Source organism: Patagioenas fasciata, chromosome 21 (genome assembly GCF_037038585.1).
Source record: "Patagioenas fasciata isolate bPatFas1 chromosome 21, bPatFas1.hap1, whole genome shotgun sequence".
NCBI lineage: Eukaryota > Metazoa > Chordata > Aves > Columbiformes > Columbidae > Patagioenas > Patagioenas fasciata.
The window spans coordinates 7,387,764-7,409,019 of NC_092540.1; the positions used below are offsets into that span (position 1 = coordinate 7,387,764).

A 21,256-nucleotide genomic window follows, 5' to 3' on the forward strand; every position below is an offset into this window, starting at 1 on the left:
ATATATTGAAATGGTTTAGCTGTATCTCGTATTTGAGCTTTATTTAATATCTTTTATTTAACATACTGATATTTAATATTTATGTGATATTTTTATTTAATGTACTAATGTTTAATATTTATTTAATATGTTTATTTAATGTACTAATATTTAATATTTATTTACTATGTACATAGACCTTCCCCAATAATTATTTTCTGGAGTTGATATATTTTATTACTAAATCTTTATACAATATTTGATCCTTGTATAATATTTAATATTGATATGATAAGTATATCAACTTTTTTCAACCCATTTTTGTCTGGAGTTAATGTATTTTAATGTTTCTTCTGTAGATAGTGTTTGAGCTTTATATCACATATCTAGAGATGCATATAAAATAAATAGAGAAACTTTTTTCCACCCTTTTTTTCTGGAGTTAATAGATACTAATAACTGAGCTTTATAGAACACATCATCTTTATTTAATATTTATAGAATAAATACTTGAACTTTTTTCCACCAATTCTTGTCTGGCATTAAAATATTCTAATATTTGATCCCTATGTCATATTCAATCTTTACATGGATGTAACATCTCTATCATAAATACGTCACTTTTTTTCCACTAATTCTTCTCTTGAGTTAATATATATTAAGATTTGAGCTTTTATATCATACATAATCTTTATTTAATACATAATCTTTATTTACATAAGAAATCTGTGAACTTTTTTCCCCCACCAATTCTTGTCTGGCGTTAAAATATTTTAATATTTGATCCTTATGTAGTATTTAGTTTTTATAGATATGTAACATTTCTATCATAAATACGTAACTTTTTTCAACTAATTTTTGTTGGAGTTAATATAGTTTAATATTTGATCTTTATATCATATTTAATCTCTATATATTATTTAATGTTTCTATAAAAATACGTAAACATTTTTCCAGTATTTTTTGATCTGGAGTTACTAGGATTAATATTTAAGCTTTATATAACACATAATCTTTATTTAATATTTATAGAATAAATACTTGAACTTTATTCCACCAATTCTCGTCTGGAGTTAGTAGATTTTAGTGTTTGATCTCTAGATAATATTTGATCTTTATATGATATTTAATCTTTATATAATATTGAATGTTTCTATAATAAATGGATTAACTTTTGACCACTAATTTGTGTCTGGAGTTAATATATTTTAATGTTTGATTTTGTATTCTATTTAATCTTTAGTTAACATTTAATACTTATATAATAAATATGCAAACGTTTTCCCACCAATTCTTGTCTGGAGTTAGTAGATTTTAATGTTTGATCTTTAGATCATGTTTGAGCTTTGTATAATATTTAATGTATCTATAATCAATAGATGAACTTTTTAACACTATTTTGTGTCTGGAGCGAATGTATTTAAATATTTGATCTCGTGTAACATTCCATCTCTCTATAACCTTTAATGTTTCTATGATAAATACGTCAACTCTTCCCGCTCATCAGTGTCTCGTTCATCTCTTTTCCTCTCTGAGACTGCACCGCGGTCTGAGAGTTTCCACCTTTTCCCCGTTGTCTCCATCACGGCATTTGTTGCTCCTGGCAAAAAGACGACCCCGAATTTAAGCTGCCTCTTGCGTTCTGGTTGTACTTCAACTGCCCGGGGAGCCAGCACACTGTTGTCAGGTTGTCAGGTTCTGGTGACAGCCTTAGAACCGGTGACGTGCACCAACCCTGCCTGTGCCCTTGGTGTGAGCAGCTCCACTTGCTCCTCACCCTGGGGAAACTGCTCCTGGCTCCGGGTCTGTCACCCTCGCTGCGGGGTCTGCGCCAGCCGGGGCTCCGGGGGCTTCGCTCTCGTGCTCCACAGCAGAGGACAAACCCCACGCTCACAGGAGAACACAATAACTCATGGAGCAGCTGAGCTTCACAGCAAAGGGGAAAAAGAGCAGAAAAAGAGCAGAACAGCGGAGAAGGGTTTGCACTGGCTCCTGCCTTCCCAAAACACAGTCAGTGCTGAGCAGGGAAAGCCCGGACAGCACCAGCCCAGGAGCTGAAAGCACAGGCAGAGAACCAGCGCCTGTCGGAGCTGTGGAACCGCTGGGCAGCCACCGGGTCTTGCAGATGGAAATAAATAGAAAAGTGCACCTACACGCACACGTACGGGTGAAAGAACAGTCGGCTCCACTGAGGCCATGAAAGGGACACATTCATCTAATTCATTACATTTAGATCCTTAATTATTTCTCTCCCGTCCGTGAAACCTTCAAACCTCTTGTACTATTAATAACTCGCTTCCTAAATCAACTAAAAAAAAAAAACCCACGCACCTCAAACCAAACAAACAAATAAAAAAAGCAAAAACCCCAGCTGCAGTGTCAAGTAGTTTTTAATAAATTGCTACTGCTCTGCTTAGGGAAATCAAAGTTAAACAGAACTCTGCAGTGTGTCTGTCCCTTCCGTCTCCAGCCCCCGGCGGGGAGAACTGTGAGGAACACCAGGGCCGTTTCATGGAGAAACTGCTCCCGTGGGATCACAACGGGTCAGGAGAGGAACGGCTGGGAACCCAGAGCTGTGCTGACACACGTGCTGCTCCTACCCGCACCGACAGCGGCACCGCGCTGGATGCTCCGCTTCGCAGGCGTCCTGCTGCTGAGGGCCGCGCCAAGCGTCTGCCGCCGTCTGGAGCATCGCCGTGCTGCACCGCGCTTCACACAGAGCCGGGCTGCCGCTCGTGAAGCCAGAGCTGAGGAGGAAAGGAGAGGAGCTGTCAGAGAGCGACGCCCCCGCGGCGCAGCCGCTCCGCACGCTCACCACGCAACATGGACGCTGCTCCGGCCTGCGGAGCAGAAGGAACTCGGCTTCCCGGCACAACAGGCGCATTTCCACGGGCAGGGACTCTGTGGTAGAGCGACAGAGCTGAACGGCCTGCGCTGGCCTTCCCTGCCAGGCCTGCTCCCACCCCATGAAACAGCACACACAGCTGCCATTTTGCACCAGGTTTTATGTATTATCAAACCGGCTGACAGGTAAGAACACATCTTCTTGGGCAGAAAGCACAACATCCGCCAGGAGTTATTAAAGAACAAACACAAATGAAAGCCCAGGCACACATATCCAACCGTACAGATCTCCAGCAGGTGAGTTTCTCGGTGGGAAGCGCAGAGAACATCCCAGCCAACCCAAGCAGTGCAGGCCGGTATCACCTGCCCTCTGAGAATCGTTTGTTTTTAAAAATAATCACCATACTCTGCAGCAAGTACATCAGAACCCATCCAAAAAAAGAGACCAGTTTGCTCCTCACGTGAAAAAATATCCAGACAAGCTGCCTTTCCGTCCTGTAACGCACAATAATTCTGTCGGGGCTGTCGAGAACAGTACGGATGACACCACCAACATCTCGGTAAGTTGCTTTGGTTTGATAAGGATAATGTCAAGCAGTTCGTAACCAAACATTTTAAAGTTCCTGAAAGTCCTAACACTTGGTTTTACGGCCTAATTAAACAGGCCTGCAAACAGGCTGTGGAGCTTTGTTTTCCTGAAGGAATAAGTGGAGGCACAGGGGGTGAAGCGGGACATGGCATGGACCAACTCTTCCCTTTTGCAACCTCCACTCCTGCTGCCAGCTCCCAGGATTTTAGCCACGCCAAGATGGCAGCTCCGCACTGGGAGGCCCGTTCAGATCCGGCAAGTTTTGTGATTTGCAGAGGGGAAGCCAGCGATCCTTTTCTATCAGCGTGCGATGAAGGAGATGACCCTACATGGAGCGCTGCTCCAGGGAGCTGGATGGTTTTGGAAACCATTTTGATTCCCTTTGAAAAAACAAACCCAAATACCCAAACACTCGCCCGCAGTTTCTCTCAGCGAACAGGGTTATAAAAAGCCTGTGAACCTACGAGGAGTAACAGTTACACAGTAGCCTAGTGACAGCGATCCAGAAAGGTATGAACACTTGTACACCTCTATATATTAATCTTTATAAATACAGTATTCTACACAAGGAACTGTAGAAAGACGTCATTCAAGGTTTGGTTTTTCTTTCACAAAAGCTTGTGAGGGCTTTTGTTCAGATCTCTGCTTTTTTCCCTGCCAGTCTGCATCACTCGTTCTTTTTCCTCCTCCATCTCCCGCCTCGCCCTGCGCGTCTCGGTCAGTTGTCACATCAGCTCCAGGCTCTGTGCTCTGCCACTCGAAGCAGCGGGATGGAGACCACACGAAGAGCGGCTCCGCCACTGCCAAGGGTGAAAAGCCGAAGCGCGAGGCAGGTTCAGCGCCGACAGAGCCGCGGGGCCGCGGGCGGGCACAGCTCGTCCCTGGAGGACGGCGCGTCCGGAGACGACTGCGAGGGCAGAGCGTCCTTGTTCTGGGCGTCGCTGTGGATCGTGCCCTGCTGCCGGGATTTCCAGGAGTGCGTTCTGCCCCAGTCCGTCGACACGGTCTCGTTGTCCCAGGTGGTGGAGGTCTCTGTGTCGCTAAGGTAGCCGGGCTGCCCTGTGTAGTGCGTGGGGTAGACGAGCAGGGGTTCTGCTGAAAAGGCTTTCAAGTCTCTGGACTTGTAGTGCTCCATGTACTTTGCTCTAAAGAGGAGAGAAAAATCATCAGGGACAGAGTGAAATGCTTATAACTGTGAGATCCAAGCCCATCCACTGAGTGAATGTGTCCCAAGCAGCACAGGTCGTTGCTGTGGTGGGGTCTGACCTTCTACCCACTGCATTCAGCTTTAGAAAAATGAAACGTGAGCATCACAACATCACACGCTGCATACTAAGCGCCGTGAGGTTTTGCGTAGCTTGAGTCAAACAGCATTAAAACACTAAAGAACCGAATGATTATTAACCTGATCTTTTGTTGGTTTAGGTCTCAGTACTGGTTGATAAATCAACATTTTTGCAGATGAAGTTGAAGAGCACGAAGTGAGCTCCATTTTCTGAAGTGCCCCACAGAGCACTCAAGTCATCAACCTGCTGAAAACTGTAACGTGAATAATTTGGACTCCAAGCTCCAAAATTAATCATTTATATGTACCACACTAAGTGTGCACACATAAACAAGGGTATACATAAGCATATATAGATATTAACACATATGATATACACTACACAAATCTACGAACCAGATCTTAATCATTCAGCAAGACCAAGCTCACGTGAACCCAAGTAACGAAGACATCCGACCTACTCACACCGGGTGCTTGTTGTACATGACTGGCAGAAATTCATCCACCGGCAACATCCTGCCGAAAGGCTCCGCTCCGATGAGCTTCTGAACCCCCTGGAAGGAGATCGCGTAGCCCAGGGTCCAGTACGAGTAATCGGCTCCCACCAGGTTCATGGCGTTGGGAACTGCTTTCTCAGGCTCCTGCACCCGCATCCTTTTCCGGCCAATGTAGCTTAAAGGGGGAAAAGACCACAGAAATCGGAACCTAAATGTGAATCTGCAGCAGTTAGGACCACACAACCGTCCATGTCAAGCGGGGAAGGACAAAGGGTGGATCTAAGAAGCAATCCCTGACACATTTCTATCCTGTACCACTCTCAGACATTCAAATCTTACCCCAGCGGGTGGTACAGATGTGAAAGACTTGATAAGGCAGCTGAGCTGACACGGTCCAAGCCTCAGCGCTGAGCTGTGGCAGTTCCTCTGTCACAGCGGTGTCTCCAGACGACCAACACTGCCCACAAAGCGCACCAGTGGTACCCAACACAGCTGGGGCACCCCAGCACCAGCCTGGCCCAGAAGCAGAGTTATCCTGATGGGAAGAGCCATCAAGAAGCCTCTGCCACCTTTCCCTGCACTCCAGCATCACCCTCCATCTCTGCTGCTCATGTCCCCTGTGTGCCCAGAGCTTCACGAGGGCCAGTGACTCACATCAGCTCCCAGTCTAGCTGGGCTTGTTCAATGTCATCCATCAGCTTCATGAGCTTCCTCTTGAACTCGTCCTCAATAACAAGCGTCTTCTCCAGTTCTCTGTTCACCACCTGAAAGAAGATGGTTCAGAAGTGATCACAGTGGCCCCGAAATCTCTGGGGGTCATCCTGACCTGGTCCTGGCCCTCTGGACCATACAGGTAGGGAGGCTGGAGAACCAGCCCCAGATTCACAGCTCAGCTGGGACGAGCTGTCCAAAAATATCCTGTGGCTGAGCATCTGCAACCTAGAAAAACCCTCCATGTGATGCTGCAGCACCTCAACCCCGTGAGCTACCATCTTGCACGACCACCTCCTCCTTTGACAACAAAACCACTGTTCAGAAAAACCTGTTTCTGTTCGGAAAAAAAGTGTTTCTGGAATCTGGAGAATGATCCAGCACAGCCAAAGTCTGGCCCTGGCAACTTCAAGAACACACATGCAAAGGCATCCTGCAAGTGGGTTCCCATCTTACCATCTGACCATTGGTGATGCAGAAGTCTCAAGCCCCAAATCATTGCCTGATTTCTCAGTGCTGAAGTCCCTGCTGCTGGCTGAAAGGTATTTGGATCATCCAACCATCACAGTCACATTTGGGCAGCTGCTGCCTTAGACCGGTCTTCTCTAAGCACCAAGTTGTTCTCCCTGCCTCCACATCCCACCTCGCTCGAAATGATCCCTCCCGTTGATGTCAGGCTGTGTAACTCCAGCACCTCCAACCAGCACAGCCCAGATCCTCTCAAGTGTGACTCCCCAGGTGACCAGGACAGATGGAAGCTACAGCTACTACAACCCAAACAACACCTGTTAGCTCAAGTAACAGAGATCCCTGCTGCTAAATTTATTTATGATATACCAGCTCAAAAAAAAGCAGTTAGCAGAGCCACTGGAACTTGCTCCAACACACATGAAGAACCAGGGAAATAAAACAGGAGTTTCTTTAATACCGTTTGTTCTTCAAAACCTTCCTGCCTTTCTCCTAAACAAACTCACTCCAAACAGGCTATCAGATGGTCTGCAAAACCAACCGTGAAAACACTCTGATAAAAATCACTTGGCAAACGGAGAGTAGAGCTGAGAAAGCTGAGCAATGTGTTCAAGAGAACCCCTGTACGCGATCCCCTACAAACCAAGTAAAACCATCCTACACTTCCAGAAACCGGTATTAGATTTGTCCTGGGACCGTCCGTGTGCCTTCCCACTGCTCCTGCCCTCAGCACCCTCCCCAGGGCACCCGCACCCCCCTCACCTCCTCCCAGATGTAGCAGTGGCTGAGGAAGCAGCCGATCTCTCCCCGGGCGAGGGGCCGCGAGGAGCACGGGTCCCGGTGTCGATGCTGAGAGCTTTGATCTGACTCGTGTTCAGCGCTCTGAGAAAGATAGAACACCTATCAGCATTTAAATAGAAAGTAAATTCAAGTCGGACACAGACGCAACGGGGGAAGCGCTGCTGATGTTCAGAGATAAGCTGTAACTCACGAAATTCCTGCACTTGTTTTGCTCAAAAACCGGGAGAAAAATTAACTAACTGATTTACATTCTAAATCAAGCTTAGAAATGATATCCTTAACTCTGCCAACGACTTCTTGTGGGACCATCAATATGGCAGGAGCTTGGCTTCAAATATTTTCCTGATGTCCTGATGGGTGCGCAAGTCTCCGAGACCACCAGATGGCATGGGGGTTCCCACTTCCCTTTTTGCGAGTCCCAGACCAAAAATTTCTGCCTTGATTTCTCAAGATAAAAACATCTTACCATGCCTTAAAGTAAGGGCTGTGTCAGGGTTAATACTGTAGCCCAACAGCTTTGTAGCACGAGGACAGACAAATCTCTCAGGAGATGATTGCTCTCACACACTTTTGCTGCTTTCTAATTGTGTGCAAGTGTTACAGTTCACAGAAAGGAGTATGATTTTAACCTGATTTTCATCTTAGGTTGGATCTGGGGAACAATTTCTTCCCCAAAGGGCTGTGGGGCATTGAACAGGCTGCCCAGGGCAGTGCTGGAGTCACCATCCCTGGAGGGCTGGACAGACGGACATGCGGTTCTCAGGGACATGGGGCAGTGCCAGGGGTGGGGGAACAGTTGGACTCGATGATCTTGAGGGGCTTTTCCAACCCAAATGATTCTGTGATTCTATCAGCCTGACCCACACCGCCCTGGTTCTCTCATGAAGACCAATTACAAAAGAAGACACAAACAGAGTCAAACTGCCCCAAAGCAGGGGCAGTTAGGTTAATAAAATGTCCACCTCTCCCTCAGCCCATCCATCCCCAGCAGGAGGGAGGTCAGGGCACCCAAGGAGATGGTGTCCAGCACAACCCCCTCTTTGCCAACATCAGCAACCCCAGCCGAAACTCACTTCCCATCCACGGCCTCTACTATCTTGACTGCAATCTCCTGCTCGTAGAGAGTCCGCAGCATCCGATCCCGCCTGTCCTTCCGGCGCTTCAGGTTGATCATGAAAATCTGGGTTGAAGAGAGAGACATCAAGCTCACAGCCTGGGAGCGAGGAGGAGAAGTGACTTCTCATCTACCCTTCTTCAGCAGCAGATCTTAAAATACCAGCTGTGATTTTATCCCAGGTTGCGTAGAATTTGTCAGAAAGTTGGGGTTGGTTTTGAGTTGGAAGGTTAGAGGTTCATTCTTTGTCTAACAACTACTTTTTAAAGACGTTTTATGTCACAAGGAAAAGCTGCTCATCAAGGATGAATAAAGGTGAGAGCAGACCAGTTACAGCCAAGTCTATAATTTCCAAAGATATAAGATGTTTTGATTTATATTAAACACAGAGTCAAATGTCCAGCTCCAGTCCCAGAGGAACATCGGCCCACATGTTTCTCCACAACGCCACCACTACCTGTATTTAGGATTATCTGCGGGGTCACCACCCAAGCACAAGAACACAGCAAAGAGAATTTTTGTAAATCACTTCAGGCACTGAAAATTCACAGAATTTTCACAAAAAAAAATCACAGAATTTTCACCAAAAAATCACAGAATTTTCACCAAAAACAAATCTGCTGCTTCCCCTGCCAGAGCAGAAAGCCCAGCACAGAGCCCAGATCACACCCAGAGATGTCTGCGCCAGGCTCTGCCCAAGCCTAAGCAGACAGACTTTTTGGTGGGGGGCAGAGGCCCAAACCCCTCATTTGCAGGTAAACTGCAGAGGGGCTGGGATGTTTTTCAGTCCCAGGCAGACAAGTGCAGCTTTGTAGCCTGTGGAGCAAAAACCTCGAGCCAGTAAGAAGCGGATCCAGTTCTAGGTCAGCACAAATGCAAAAATAATAAATTGGATAAATAGAGCGCAGCCACAAAGGACAACACGGCAAAAAACCTACAACAGCTGCGCCCTAACACAGACGCTCCAACAAATCGTGTTTGGAATTCACGTGTCGTATAAACAGATGTAACAGAATAAGCCAAGAAAACAAAGGCTTCTCTGGTCTGCACAACTGCCACCCTGGCAGCTGCATAAAAACACAACTCCTGGTTAATTAAAGCACAGCAGATCCCTCTCCAGCCTTTCCCCTCAATGCCTGCACCCTCCATAACATGAAGAACAGGGAGGAGAGGGATTTCTGCGGGGTTTTGGGGCAGGACCGCTGTCAGGAACCACCTTTCTAATGCACTTTTAAAGGCCATAGCAGAAAAATGCGGTGACCGAGCAGGGCAGGAGGAGAGCTGCCCCAGTAAGGGGGGAGCACACATGGTTTCCAGCCCTCCTAGACGTCCCCATCTTGGACAGAACTCGGCTGAGAGCCTCCCCCATCTTCTCCAGGCTCCCCAGTGCCTCTCTCAGGGGAGAAAATCATTCCTGTCTCTCACTGGAACACAGGAGAGGTTTCCCGAACGACCAGTTCTTGCTGCAGAATGGAAGGATGGCTAAGCTGCCCCACAGAGTCAGATGGAGAGGAAATGGCACAAGAATCGGGGGAGTTTAATGATGTGTTTTTCACTCTCACTTCTGCCATCTCTTCCTGGCTGGATTAAAACATCCGTACCATCAATGCAGGAAGCCCACAGATTTGCTGAGCACTGCCCTGGCACACCAACCTTAATCGGGGGTTTTGTAGCAGGTATGAAATGCCCACAGACCTGAGTGGCCTCATTTCTCCCCAGCAAATGCCAGAGGGCAAGAATGCTCCCTGAGCCCTTTCCCTTCTGCTTCCCTGACCTCAGAAGTTCTCCCCACGTAAGGATGGCTGTTTGCTCCTGGCAAAAAGCTGAAATCCAACAGACGAGTGACTGGGAAAGAGCTCAAACGTATGAAGAGATGGGAATGGGAAACGGCTGGAAGGTCAGTTACAGGGAGATCCCAGCTCCATTAGGTGAGAAACAGGAAGACAAGACAATGGCAGCAAAATAAGTTCCTTACTTCATCAAATCCCATCTTGTCAGGGTTCTTCGGCGGAACAGAGACAAACTGTGAGGGTTCAACGGGAGGACGATCAACTGGAAGAGAGGAGAGATGCCAAGCATCACCTTCATGCACTAACAATAACGTGTGTGTGTGTGTGTTTGCGTCTCTGGACCTAAAGCCCCAGGGACCTGGCTGATGAAGTCAGGCAGGAGTGGGTGTAGCACAGAGCGTCCATGTCACAGAACAGAAGCCAGCAGCCATCTGCCAGACACAGCTCAGGAGAGACACGAGGTTCTGGAGCATCCTTGCCACGTTAAAGATGCATTTTTGCATTCGATATGGGGAAGTTAAGGAGTTTTGTCAACGGAGCTGACCTGACCGTGAAGCGATTGCATCTCTAGGTAGAAAAACAGTGGAAAAATGGGAAACTGCATGTCAAACCAGGATGAGAACAGTCGGATCAGGAGGCAGATTCCCAGGGGTAAGAGAGCTCTCCAAACCTTAACTTGGGGGTGTCCATCACAGCAAGGCACAGTAACTTACTCATTGCCTCAATGAGGGTGTGCACAAAGTTCTCGGTTTCTTCTTGCAGCGTCTGGTGCGATTTCAGGGGCATGGGAAGGAAACCATAGTGTTCACGGTTGCAGATGAACATCTGTATACCTGGGGATCACAGAAAAAACCAGAAAATAGAGTCTAGTCTCTTAAAAGAGGAGTTCGCTGCTCTGTTGCTATGTACCCACAATCAAATTCGTTGCCAGGAGCCCAGTCCCAAAAAGTTCTGCTTCAAAAGCAAATGAAGGGGTTTAACTTAAATCCCTGGAAGGCTTGAACAAATGTGGAGATGAGGTTCTCAGGGACATGAGTTAGTGCCAGGGGTGGGTTAACGGTTGGACTCGATGATCTTGGTCTTTTCCAAGCAAAATGAGTCTATGAAATTCATAGTGACATTTTCTGTATCATTTGGCTGGCAGCACGTGGTCTCTCCTCTGAAAACAATTTCCAGTTGCTCCATAACCGAAGGTATTTTTAATTGCCATCAGTTTTCTCTTAGGAGAGACTGGAAACTCCCTCTTAGCCCAGAGAAAGGGTCTCTTTTGGCCTTTGCCTTCATGCTATGAAAACAATCTCTCAGCAGAGGGCAGAACCGGCCTTTGGCAAAGCGATGTTTGATGCACACAGCGGATCTGCTGGGAGAACTGGGGAGCATCCCAGAAACCCCTGTATTCCCCAAACCCCACCTGCACCGCTCAGACCTGGTGCAATCCCCTCACAGAGCCAAAAGCAGGAGCAGGTTTGCACCATCCAAATCAACCAAATCCTAGAGAGAGAGAGCAGCAGGGAGAAAGAGATGCTTCCAAAAATAGGTGATACTGTAGCTTCCTTCTGCTCAAAAGCTTTTGTAACTGCTTGTTCAAGGAGCTGAATCTGAAGGCACGGAACAAGAAGAAGATGCAAAGCTTCCCTTCTGAGCAGATCCATTTGCAAGGGAGAGACCCACACGCTGCTGGGAATGTCGCAATGTGTGATCAGTAAGATGCTGTTCCCCCCAGACTCACCAAGAGTTTGCTCATTATCGGCTATAACTTTTCTTTTGTTTTTTAATTAAACAAGCAGAATCACCCTTGTCCCTCCAGGAAATAAATGAAAAGCAGACACCACCTGGTGAGAGTTGGTGCTTTCATGTATTAATCCTCCTAAATCCCTGGTATTTTTAGCAAGGCAGAATTATCTGCACTAATGACCCCGGTGTTTCTACTGTTTGAAGTTCTGCGAGGAAGCTGCTGGCTACACTACTGCCAAAACACATTCAGCTGTCAGCTGCAATTCAGGTAAATGGCAAAATAAAAAATACTACCTGTTGATATTAATGGATTTGGCACTGATCTAATCAACTAATCTTATCTGATCTCCGTTTTTATCTTCCGCTGGCTTAAACACAGTTCATCTGCATAGATTCACAGCAGTATTTCTGTTTCTTCTGGGATAAAAGTTACTTCAAAATGGTAAATCTGCCTTAAAACGGGGAGGGGGACTCACTCTCCGGCTCTGTTTTTATAATAAAATAAAAGTTTGCTACAAAGGACAGAAGGCTAGAGATACTGGTGTTACTATTAGCCTTTGTAAGGCAGTGAGCAGGGTTCACAGTCATATGCCTTAAATAAATCCACGGTCATATTTAGGCAACCTAAATTTCCCCCACACCCCTGCGACTGGACATTCCTGGTTGGCCTGAGGTCTCAGAGCCTCAGGCTGAAGGAAGCTCAGAAGGTCTGGCCAGCTCAACATCATCTTGCAGTGCAAAGGGCTCAGCCCAGGACACAAGCCAACAATCTGAGAAGATCAGTGGGCCAGACGGCCGAGGTCAGCTCTGGAAAAAGCTGAAGTGTTCTAGGATGGAAGGAAAAAATGATGGGTTTGAATCCCTGAAATATTTCTGAAGCAGCTGGAGCTGATGCAATGCAGTTCCCAGACTAATTGGATGCTGTCAGAGGGAACAAGGGGCAGGTAGATTTGAGGGAACCTGCTTTGCTCACTGGACCTAAACCTCTGTTCTCTTTTGGAGCCAACAAACCCATGTCCTGACTCAAAAGGTCAGGGCCCCAAAAGTGCCCTGCAAACTCCCATCTTCCTCTGCCTCCCAAGGGCTCAATTTCAGCTCTTGTTGCGTCTCCTCTCCCACTCATCCATGCTCCACATCCCCTGGAAGCTGAGTTTTAAAAAGCCCTGCTTATCATGCCAAGAACACTGTCTTTCGCAGTGCTGTTTGCAACAAGAGGATCACTCAAAAGAAAGCTGCCAACAGTCGCTGCACTGCTCTGTAAGTGGTGGGAAAGGCAGATTTCTCAGCCTGGCTCTTCTCTAGAAGCCACTGTTGACAAGCCACACTTCTTCACTTTCCCTCTACTTGTCTGCACCCCAAGAACAGCCCCTCCTTCTCACCTTAACTTTTTACAAGGAGAGGACAGGTAACACCAGCTGCACATCACTCAGCAGACCCAAAACCCGACTTTCCCCAAGTAATTCACCCCAGTAAGCCAGCAAACCAGTTGTGAAGCTCTGAACAGAAGCGCGTTTCATCAGTGCCGCTGAGGTTTCATCAGTCATTTCTTCCTTTGTAAGGCCCCAAACTTTGCCCTTTGCAACAAAGAACAATACAGATGGTCATTAAAAACGTACCCTTCCCAGGCCCCTTTCATAGATGTGACACAGTTCTGCCAGCCAGGACTTCGCTAGAGACAGAATACCCACCAGATCCAAAAATGAACAGGACTGACCATCCTCAGCAGAAGAACAAGCAGCTGTAGCAGTGGTATCGTGCACTAAGAGACAGCGAATCCCCCAAGACACATGGAGCTCTGCACACACCAACAGCCGTTCCAGGTAGAAGAAGACACTGAGGTGGTGCCTTGGCCCGAAAGGACTCCTGAGTTTCAGATCTAACTGAAATCCTCCCAATGTCTGGTAGAAACTGGTCCCAGTACCAGCTGGAGCCCCAAGCATCTCAAGGACTGGTTCTTGACTCATTCTCCCAAAGTCCCAGTGAGGCGTCAGTTCTGTGGAGATTTTACTGCTCTCACGCCAGCACGAAATTTCCTCTGAGCACGGCCCACAGCCCCCACATCACTCCCTGAAAGTTGCACTGATTTTGCTTAAAGCAAACAGAACCAACAAAAGAAAAACCTCTTAACTCTCAGACAATTCCTGCTGAGCTGCCACAAAGCAAAGCTTCATCAAGCACTGCAGGCAAGCAACTTGGGTTTTATTTTGCACAAACACTGCAACGTCTAAAAAGTGTCTCTTGTCCTCAGCCCTTCCTCATGGAGTCTCCTGGAAGTGGTGAATTTAGACAACTACAGAGTGCCTTCCACTCTCACAGCATTCACTTGTGCTCGCTATCATCTCACTGTGACAAAAAACAAAGGTAGATGCCACTAATTTGGTCTCTGAAACATTGCCTTCGTCCCTAGAATAGTTCCCATGTCTTTTGAAGCTATCTGTGATTCAAAACTGCACTGCCACTCACTTGCTGCTGGTTGTCCCTGACCAGATCCAGAAGAGAAAAGGGAACAGGGTCTTAACTCACCACTGAAGCCAAAAAATTGGCTTTTGGCCTGTGAACTCCAAAGTAAAGATCTGCATGTCTACGAGTGAATCCTGCCCAGCAAAGTCTCCAGACACACCTGCCTGGCGACTGGAGAAGGCAAAGGCCATGGTATCGTCAAAGCTCCAGGTGTAGTCCTGATGCGGGGGGTAGAACATCAGCTTGGTGGAGGCTTCTTTCCTCAAGTCGATGAGGAAGGTGGAATGAATCATCGGGACAGCAGAACAGCCTGTCCTCTTCCATTCCCGGATCGGGGGGTAATCCAGGGTCCTTTTGTAATAGCCCTGCAAACAGAAGCAGAGGGCTGGATGTGACAGAAGACTTCAGTTTCACAGCTGCTCCCCAGCAAAAGCTCCTGCCCTTAGTCCTGCTCAGCAGAGACAGATCAGTGCTCAGTTCTCAGATTTTGAAGTGTCCCCATTTTGAAAAGGGCTCAGTCAAGTATTCAGAAACAATCTTCAACCAAAAAGGTTAAAATATGACCTTCTCTCTGCTTTTCAGCAGCTAATGGAAATTCAAGCCTTTCTGCTACAAAATTCCCTTGCAACAGAGCTTCAAATCTCGGATTTTTTTCCCCTGGCTCTCTGGAAACCTTTTTTTTGCACATAGACTCTCAGCTCTGACCCTGGAAGCTGCTGAGCATCTGTGGCATCCTCTGTGTTCAACAAGCACAAAGGACATTCAGTGTCTCACCGAATAGGACCTGCAAAGTATTTCTGGCCATGACCTAAAGAGCTTTGCCAACCTTTCGGCACTGAGGGTGCGACACCCGCCTTGTGCAGCTCACAGCTGGGTCTGCAGGTGCCATATGTCTAAAGCTATCAGATTTGGAAATCAATACACTGAATTCCCCCTGAAAGAAAGTCCTAATGCACCAATTAGACATCTGAATATGGCTGATGGTTGGGTCCGTAGTGGATTCTGGTCTTTACAGAAATGATGAGTCACTAAAATCAGTTGAAGTTACTTTTGATTTATATTTTCCAAGAGCATCCTAGCAACAGCCGAGCAAATCACTGCAGAACCACTTTACCCTGCCCTTGCGCAGAAGCACCGTGTGGTGCGTTTGTCTGTTTATGCATCTGTTGGTTTGCCCTTCGGAAACCTTCTGACCACGCTGTGAGGCCTGGATGTCTCAGATGTCCACGAAGGGCAGAGAGCGGGCAGAGCCCTCACCGGCATTCCCGCTGCGGGAAGGGTTAAAACATCCAACCGTTAACAGACGGCCGAGAATGCCCACAGGTGAAAGATGCTGGAAACTTAATTTTTGTCCTCCTCCACTTGCTCACTACGGGCTTGTGGGGCTTTTCATGGCTCATAAATCACCTGTAGCCAAGAAAGACTCCAACTTGTCAGCACTGCTGTGCTCTCCTAAGGACAGCTTCACGACAGCTGAATGTCTGGCTGTCTGCAGCTGGGTTTGGCTTTGTGTTTTAGGGCGTTCTCCAGTTCCTGCTCCCTCCCCAAGTCTCCAGGGAGAGCAGGGCTGAGAGCACGAAGCTGCAGGACCGCGAGCACAGAAACAAGCAGCAGTAACTAAGAGAAAAGGAAAAAAAAGTGGGAACTTTCCTCTTCATCTGAGCAGCTTTTTTCAGCAAATCCTGCAAGATGCATTTGCTGCGAGGTTTTTTTTCCCCTCCTTTTCTCAGTAATCCTGGTAATGATGGAGATTTTCTGCTGGAGAGGTAACAGCAGGGGCCGGGGCTGAGGCTGGCGCACACTGGCAGAGCCCCATGCCAGGCTGTGGAGAACTGCTGGTTTACATCAGGACTTCACCTTAAACACTTAAAGGACAATGCCTTTCCTATAAAGTTTATTTCTCCATTTTAAAACAAAAACTGAAACAAGTAAACACACCCCCCCACACACCCCTTTTCTTATCTGTGTATTTACTTCCCAAGAATTTGGCGAGTTCAGGACCTTTTCCTGCTATTTTTACTCAATTAGTTGGTCTTACTTGTGGAACTCCTTGTCATAAGATGGTGTGGGGGCCAAAAGAGAAAAGATTCGGTGGTTTCTGTAAAAGAAAAAATATAATCACCGAGAGCTTTAAAAACAAAGACCTTCCTCAAGAAATCCTACAGAAGGAGACTGCCAGAGGATGTTTTACACCAGAAGTGGGAAATGGAGTTTGTTCTTCATTTCACTCCAGCAATAATGACAATAATTAGTAACCGGGTAGCTCTCTGGAGCAAAGCAAGAGGGCAGGAAATGGCTGGAGCATGGAGCCTCTCTAACATCCCCAAGGGATGACGGAACACCTGCCAGCAGCAGAGCAGCAAACAGGTCAAAAACCCGATCTCATTATGGAGATTTACCTGTGGGCTTGGAGAAACGAGTATTAATTACAGTCCTCACCTCAGACTGTGCGGGAGAAGAATGGACTCCGACAACTCTATGAGAGTTATAAACTGAAGCTGTTTAATGTGAAGTTTGATCAGGTTATATAGTCTTAAACTGCTGATTTTGTAGTTACATTATTTATACTTGGATAATTATAGTTAGATTACGCGCTGCTTACATTTCTCTAGCTAATACATGATTGATTGCTACCTTAGACAATCATCACCTCTCGTGTCTCACCACAAACTACTTCAACTCCTCATTCTCCTCTTGCCTCATCAACTTTCTACCCCATTCTGTGTGGTCAAGGACCTTTCAATGACCCTTCCCTTGTGGCCTAGATCAGCTCGATGCAGTCTTGCTCACTGCACCGATGTCCATTTGTTTCCAGAAACGATCCCACGAGGCTGACTGTCTGAGGAAGCCCATCTAGAGCTCAGTCAAGAACATTCCAAAGAAAAAGAGTGAAAAAAGGCAAAAAATCACCGCTGACCCACACTGACCACAGCGATGTGGATCTACTTGTCAAGTGATAGCTCAATCTCATTCTGGCTCTAAAAATGATGTTACTCCTACTAGGCAGCATCTTTGTACCAATATTTACTGCAGCATCTATGATTTGAGAAAGAAGCACTAAACTAATTTCTACAAGGCAAACGATGTTGCCCCAACACATAAATCTTGTTCATGTGTGAGAAAAACAACCTATATACAACAGAAAGCTGTAGAAACAAAAGCAAATTCCTCTCTGATTAGCATCACTATACAGGAAAGCTTGTCTAAAATTATGTACCAAGAGATTTAAGGCCATTAAACAAACATATGGAGTGACCTCAAATAAATTCTGGTGTGTGTATCAGTATTTTTTATGTAGTTAGTGGGATTGTATCATTTCCCAGGACTTTTGGCTAAACAAGCTCAGCTTCCTCCAGATTCAGCTTTTTCAAGCGAGAAATCTCAGACCAGGCAGCAAGTTCCAGCTACGTGCCTGCACACCCAATGCAGAACACGCGTTGCTCTGCTCGTACCTACAGCTCGGTTAGAAAACAAAGCCTGAAAAACATTGATAGACCGCAGTGTCCTCTCTGCCCTCATTCCCAGATTTCCTATAAACGTATGGACCTTTCCCAAAGGTACCCACCAAGATTTGGGATGCTGCCACTCAGAGAGGCGCAAGCTGAGCTGAGTGCACGTCACCGAGCTACAGCAGCTTCTTTTCAGAAAAGGACGCTACAAAATCAGACAGGAAAGCCCACAGGACAGAAACCACAACCCACCACTTCACAGACACAAGAGGCCTTTGCAAACACAGCTTGCACAGTCGCCCGGTAGCGTTCAGGAGGTCACTTGCCTGGGGGGTGATGCCACACCAGAAATTTGAGTAGAGAGAGCGAGACTCGAGCATTGGTGCCACCAAGGTCTTGTTTTCTGCTATCAACAGGGTCAGGGTTTCTGCGTTGGTCAGTGAGTTATCTGTATCAATAAATTAGAGAAGAGGGGAAGAGAAAAATAAATTTGTTATTAGATTAAATGATATGCTTGCCCTGATGCTTTCTTGGGAACAAGGCAGCCAGAGGCATGAGGTTGTCAAAAAAAACCCAAAAAGCACTGAGCTGCTGGTTTTGATACCGTAGGACACATCTCTGTTAAAGGTACATTATGAGATGGGAAGAGATGCGGAGTTTCCCTCGCACTCCACGGAATGTTCCTCCAACACTGGGGCAACGGAGCTGCGGGGGAAAACATCACTGCTGAAAATTCAGGGTGCGTTTATTCTGCGAAGAGGATCACTCTTAAAAAGTGGCTGCTGCAGTCACCAAAGCCACACATCTGTTCACAACTGTTCCGTAGAACTATTCCCCTTACATTCCATCACTAACAGGTGGGGTTTCCATCTGAGGGCCCCTTGCAGGTACCTACCCACCACCAGGACTACATTCAGTCCTGACCGCTGGGCAACAAACCTTGGGTTTACCCATGGACTTCTCTCTCCAGCTGCAAACTCTCTTGCTCATCAGACCAAGAAACGATACACGGCATCTCACTGCAGAGAGCTTTGTCTTTAGATGGACAGGAAACTTTTTGGCAGCCCCGGAATTATCAGAGTGACCATCTGAAAAGCTTTTGCCTGAGGACAGTTAATAAATCAAACCCTGTACTTACCAGGATGTGGTCTGACCCCTTCTCTCGTGCAGCACGCAGGGCTGCCGGTCGGAGTTTCGTCCCGTGAGTGAATCGGGAGCTTGGCCAATGTTTTGGCCCAAATTCTTCTGGGTAAGACGTAGCAAAAAAAACCAAAAGAAAGTGACTGCAACCCATGTCTAGAAACCTATTGCGCTAGTTAGAAAAATAAAAAGTTCCCTTACTATCTTCTTTCCAAAATAAAAACAGTGTTAGAGTCACCTCAGGCAACCCAGGAGCGGTTTTGAGAGAGAAAGATTCCAAGTTTCGTGCTGGCGTGTGTACACAGGGCACTGGAAAACAAGCAGCGCTGCAGCGTTTTGGGCTGAGCAAGTGACTGAAAGCAAAACAGCACCATCAAACACACCCAGGAGTTTCTTCAGCAGCAACAGGCCCTGATGGAAGCAGAGGTTACACCACCAAAATGGGCTGAAGCTGATTTACCTCACCTGACCCTCTGGTAGAAAGTCATCTCTCCTCTGCTACAATTCAAGTTTAAACTATAAACACAGCTTCCTTGAGCCCAGTAGAATCAACAGAACGGAGGATGAGAAGATGAAGGCAATCTGGATTCCCTTGGGGTCTGGGCATCACTAGCAACTGTTAACACATCCTGCTAACAGCTCTGAAATCTACAGACACCCAGCGCCCAGCGCCAGGGGCCCGAGCACGTGAGTGAAGTTACCCACGTGTCTCTGTTCTCAGGATCAGGTCCAAAAGCAAACGCTTTGTTACAAAGATGGAAGGAAACACCGGGACAGAGCCCTATGTGGAATAACAAGTCAGGATACAAACCAAACACACAGAGTTCTTCCTCTTTGAAATTCTGCATATAAATAGGTGTTGCTTTTCATTCCTTATAGGAGGATGCTCTTTAAACCTACTATCGTATTTCAAAGCAATGATCCTGCAAGTCATGCAAAGGCATAATATGCTGAATTAAATCTAGTTCTCTGGCTCAGAACTTACTGAGAATTCAATGTCTCGAACAGAACTTTCATAGACACTAATGGGAATGGGCTACGATTTCTCTGCTTCCTTGAAAATAAAGAATGACAGTTTTTATTCCCTGTAGTTTTTGATGTGATTTGTTTTCCAGGCACAGAGAGCAGCTGCAGACGTTAAATAACTGAACGGAAAATATTTGCTGAATTTCTGCATGAGTTGCTTCACCGAAGTCAGAGACCTTTTTATGGGCTCCATAAGGACACAGTTTAAATGGGACAGACCCGCCTCCCCCCACAAAATCTACATTTTAAGTACACCTCCTTATTTGAGAACAGAAAATCTAGAAAACCGGAGATACAGACCAACCAGTCAGCCCCTCACTGCAGTGCTCACTGGGGCTCTTCCATCGGCCTCCACTCCACACCGTGGTAGAGGTTCTGCACGTTCTTCAGCCACTCTCTAAGCATTGCTGTGGTGGTGTCAACACTGTGGGCAGTGGCCACCCTGGAAAAACGAGAGCACAAAGAGCCCCATTAACACACGGTTTAGGTCCTTCGCTTTTTCCAGCCAGCAATTGAGTCAAACAGAGGCACGAGCTATTTATTACAGGCACATCCGGTTCCTGGAAGAACTCGGGGCAGCTCCACAGAGGTGCAAGTCCTTGTTTAAGCACAGAGCAAAGCCCAGATTCCCCACAAAGCCAGAACGCGGGCATCCTTGCACATCTCTCCCCTCTGCTCATCTCCTCCTGCCTCATCGAGACCACAGCAGCTTTAGCATCGAGCAGGTACAGGACTGAATTCTGTTCTTAATGACCACACGGTGAATTCTCCTTGCCAACTGTCACCATCCCTGGGAAGGTTTAAAAGATGCATAGATGAGGCTCTCAGGGACGTGGATTAGAGGTGGACTTGGCAGTGTGAGGTCAGCGGTTGGACTTGATGATCTTAAACATCTTCTCCAACCAAAACGGTTCTATGATTCTAGCCACGTCCGTTTAAATGTCCAGTTCACCCACTGGGAAAGACACGACAGGCCACCACCACATGAATGGCCGCAGGTAAGTTATTATAGCTGTGAAGATCCTACCTCTAGAGGCACGGGGATTTTGTTCTGCTTGCTGTATTGTCCCCAGACTCTGTGTTTAAGCTGAAAGGGCTGGGGCTCAGAGACGGCTGCTGTTTCCTCACATGGAGGTTCTAAGTTTGTAAAAACACACAGAGGAGCTTTGTGCAGATGCTGGGCTCTCTTAAAACGCTGCAATAGCGCTCAGTCTCAAACAACGGGGTGGAAGGAACCCGCCTGCTCCTTCCCCCACCCTCCCCAAAAGCAGCATCTGAAGAATGTTGGTTTTTTTTCCTCCTTGGGGTTGAGCTGTGCAGCTGCACAAACTGGAACAGGATGCACAGATCCATGTTCCTGATGGGAATC

General features: G+C 46.9%; 1 protein-coding gene across 1 annotated transcript; it reads right to left on the reverse strand.

The window, feature by feature from the left end:
- Positions 1 to 2,351: 2,351 nt before the first annotated feature.
- On the reverse strand, positions 2,352 to 20,170 carry LOC136110848 (procollagen galactosyltransferase 2-like). Its single transcript, XM_065854538.2, is given in 11 exon segments — positions 2,352 to 4,557; positions 5,163 to 5,369; positions 5,849 to 5,958; positions 7,136 to 7,218; positions 7,221 to 7,255; positions 8,248 to 8,354; positions 10,264 to 10,340; positions 10,792 to 10,911; positions 14,433 to 14,637; positions 18,048 to 18,183; positions 18,861 to 20,170. Coding segments are annotated over 11 exon segments (1,545 nt in total). The 5' UTR covers positions 19,016 to 20,170; the 3' UTR covers positions 2,352 to 4,247.
- Positions 20,171 to 21,256: the final 1,086 nt, after the last annotated feature.